The sequence below is a fragment of the Babylonia areolata genome, chromosome 24 (genome assembly GCF_041734735.1).
Source record: "Babylonia areolata isolate BAREFJ2019XMU chromosome 24, ASM4173473v1, whole genome shotgun sequence".
NCBI lineage: Eukaryota > Metazoa > Mollusca > Gastropoda > Neogastropoda > Buccinidae > Babylonia > Babylonia areolata.
In genome coordinates, this window is record NC_134899.1 from 14045459 (window position 1) to 14049424 (window position 3966).

General features: G+C 51.3%; 1 protein-coding gene across 1 annotated transcript in view; it reads left to right on the forward strand.

Annotated features, from left to right (window-relative positions):
* The first annotated feature begins 208 nt into the window (after positions 1-208).
* The window catches only part of LOC143298561 (uncharacterized), a 6909-nt gene continuing 3151 nt past the window's right edge, over positions 209-3966 (forward strand). The window contains exons 1-4 of the mRNA XM_076611440.1: positions 209-336; positions 1143-1448; positions 2457-2688; positions 3724-3966. The exon at positions 3724-3966 is cut by the window's right edge and continues 43 nt beyond it. Of these exons, the coding sequence (XP_076467555.1) occupies positions 213-336; positions 1143-1448; positions 2457-2688; positions 3724-3966 (905 nt within the window). The 5' untranslated portion in view covers positions 209-212. The remainder of the gene's footprint in view (positions 337-1142; positions 1449-2456; positions 2689-3723) is intronic.

Sequence of the window (3966 nt, forward strand, 5' to 3'; positions counted from 1 at the left end):
ACACATAATATTACAATGAAATTACATTGAAATATCATCATGTGTGTGTGTGTGTGCGTGCGTATGTGTGCGTATGTGTGCGCGCGCGCGTGCGTATATGCGCGTGCGTGCGTGCGTGCCTTCAGGAGGAGGCGGGGAAGAAGACGACACGGTCCAGCAGCAGCAGCAGCAGCAGCAGTTCGTCAAGCGACGACAGCCGACCCATCAACGTGATGCAGCTGCTACGGAAGGAGGTGGTCAGCCCGGGTGGCCGAGACACCCCGGCCTCCAACGTTCACCTCACCATCACCACCCCCAGCCCGAAACCCTCCACCCCTGACGGCGACGTCACCCCCTGTGAGTTGTGTTGGCTGAGGGGTTGGGGAGGGCGAGTGGGGAGTTGGGGGTGGGCGGTATGGGTGGGTGTGAGGGGGTCTGTGGGTGATCTCCTCCTCACATACACGTGCGCGTGCACTGCGTAGGCGTACACACATACGCGTAAACACGCGCACGCGCACGCGCACGCACGCGCAACACGCACACATACACACACACACACACACACACACACACATACACACACATGCTGTGTGCATGTATTTAGTGGCTGATTCTCACACACACACACACACACACACACACACACACAGACAACCACACACAACCACACACATCCACACACATCCACATATGCTGTATGTAAGTATTTACTTTTTCCAACCGTTTCCCCCCTTTATATTCCCTAAACTGTTTTATAGATTCTCTTTCATGGGTGCAGGAGGAAAAAGGGCAATTTTGTCTGTGTGTATTTGTTTTCCCTCGATGAAAAATAAAAGTCGATTTCTTTCTCCCTCTACTCCTGTTTCTGTCTGTCTGTCTGTCTCTGTCTGTCCGTCTCTCTCTGTCTCTGTCTATCTGTCTGACTCTGTCTGCCCGTCTCTCTCTGTGTCTGTGTCTGTCTGTCTGTCTCCCTCCCTCTCTCTCGGTCGCAACCTTCGTACTTGAGATAACACACACACACACACACACACACACACACACACACACACACACACACACACACACACACACACACACACACACACACAAAATGTCAAACGTTTCCCCAAGTCCCATGACTGGCAGATTCACCAGCAGCGTGTTTCACGTGTTACCCTCCACAGCCACAGAGAACAACCTTCTGAAAAAGCACTACCACGTCATTGGCAGCGACACGCCCATCAGCGGGATGCAGGAAGATGGCGAAGGGAAATACGTGGACTCTGACAACAGTGTCACGCCCAGACTGACAGGTAGTGATGGTGATGGTGGTGATGATGGTGATGAGGAGGAGGAGGAGGAGGAGCAGGGGATGATCATGAGGAAGATAGTGATGGTGGTGGCGTTGAACCTTTATTTCAATACGTATGAAGATGGCGAAGGGAAATACGTGGACTCTGACAACAGTGCCACGCCCAGACTGACAGGCAGTGATGATGGTGGTGATGAGAAGGAGGTGGTGGGTGGTTATGATGATCATGACGAAGATAGTGATGGTGGAGGTGAACCTTTATTTCCATACTTTTAAAGATGGCGAAGGAAAATACGTGGGAATCTGACAACAGCGCTTCGCCCAAACTGACAGACGATTGTGACGGCGATGATGATGATGATGATGATGATGGTGATGGTGATGATGACGATGAGGAGGAGGAGGGTGTGGGGGATGTTTATGATGATCATGAGGAAGATAGTGATGGTGATGGTGAAACTTTATTTCCATGCGTTTGAACATGGCGAAGGAAAATACGTGGGAAACTGACAACAGCACCACACCCAAATTGACAGATGATTGTGACGGCGATGATGATGACGATGATGATGATGATGATGATGGGGAGGAGGAGGAGGTGGATGGTTATGATGATCATGAAGAAGATAGTGCTGTTGGTGGTGAAATTTTATTTCCATGGCGAAGGAAAATACGTGGATGCTGACAAAAGTGCCACGCCCAGACTGACAGGTGATGATGATGATGATGATGATAATGAGGAGGAGGAGGGGGATGGTTTTGATGAACATGAGGAGGATTGTGATGGTGTTAGTAGTGATGACGATGAGGATCTCTCTCTCTCTCTCTTTCTCTCTCTTTCTTTCTCTCTCTCTCTCTCTCTCTCATATGTGTACACACACACACACACACACACACACACACACACACAGAGAGAGAGAGAGAGAGAGAGAGAGAGAGAGAGAGAGATGGCAAACATCCGCAATGGATCCAAATTTCGCAGTTAAGTGGGGAATGGGGGGCGGGTGTTACTGTGAGGTAAAGCCCTCTATGGAGAATTAATACATGGGAAAAAAAAAAACCCATCCCACATGCAGTTCCCAGCTGTGCTAGAAAGACGTCTGCAAGAAAGATCTGAAAGATTGATTTATATAATAATGATAACAACAATAAACTGTTACCGTGAGGGCCGTGCCGCACTGTTCAGGGCGACGCCTGCCCGCCACCCCCCGAACCCCGGTGATGGTGATGCCCGTGCAGGCGGAGGGCTCGGACCGCTACGAGGGCGACGACAGCGCGCAGGAGGACGACGGGGCAGGGCTGTACGACTCTCACGGGCAGAGCACTCTGGTGGCGGCGCGACAAGGGGTGGGCATCCACGAGCCTATGTGCCCGCCCTCCCGCTTACCTCCCATTGACGAGGGCCCGGCCACTCACAGGTTAGTACGTTTCCGTTTCCGTTTCACTTTCGCTTTCGCTTTCTCAAGGAGGCGGTCACTACTGCGTTCGGACAAATCCATACTGTACGCTGCACCACCACATCTGCTGGGTAGATGCCTGACAGCAGTAGCAGTACCCAACGAGTCTGTCAGGCCTTGAGTGCATGCATATTTATGAATACATATATATATATATAGACACATATCCGGAGACACTACAGGATAGTTAGTTCCCCTTCGTTGTTGCTGATGCATATGTAGGAATGTGAAAACAGTTTGAATGTCTCAGCCGGGTTCGAATCTCGGTAAAGGCGCTTGGTGGGTAAAGGGTGGAGATTTTTTCTGATTTCCCAGGTCAATATATGTGCAGACCTGCTAGTGCCTGAACCCCTTCTTGTGTATACGCTCCGCAGAAGATCAAATACACACGTTTAAGATCCTGTGATCCATGTCAGCATTGGGTGGGTTATGGAAACAAGAACATACACAGCGTGCAAACCCCCGAAAACGGGGTATGGCTACCAACGATGGGCGGGGTATATAAACGAAACGGCCATACACATAAAATGCTACATGTCTACCTGAGAGTATGTGTGTGCGTGCCCGAAAATCTGATTGAATGACACAGGAAACGAATGACAAGCGCCCCGCAATGGCAGCCGTCAGTCGGCTCTACCCAGGTGGGCAGCCTGTCGTACAAATGACCCCGAGTTTGTAAAACGCTTAGAACTTGGTTCTCCGAACGAGGATAGGCACTGTATAAGTATCCATATCATTATCATCGTCATCATTATCATCGTCGTTGTCGTCGTCATCGTCGTCATCATCATCATCGTCGTGGTCATCGTCATCGTCGTCGTCGTCATTCCTCCGTGTTATGCAAATGACCTCGAGTTTGTAAAGTGCTTAGAACTTGGGTGTCCGAACGAGGATAGGCACTGTATAAGTATCCATATCATCGTCGTCGTCGTCATTGTCATCGTCGTCATCATCGTCTTCATCATCATCATCATTAATGACTCCACCCGTCACCAGGTCCTACACGGGGTCGGGCAGTGCGGGAGGAGGAGGCAGGAGGAACAGCAACCCCACGGCCACCTTCAGTGACCACACGCCCACCATCTTCGAGGAGGAGGACACCCCCAGGAGCGACGCCGACACTCCGCGCTCCTTCGACCTGGGCCAGGACTCCCACAGCGCTACTGACGGGGACCCTCACTCCCGTGCGGGTACTCCCTCGGGCCGGCGGAGCTCCCTGGGATTGCTGTACAGGATGGA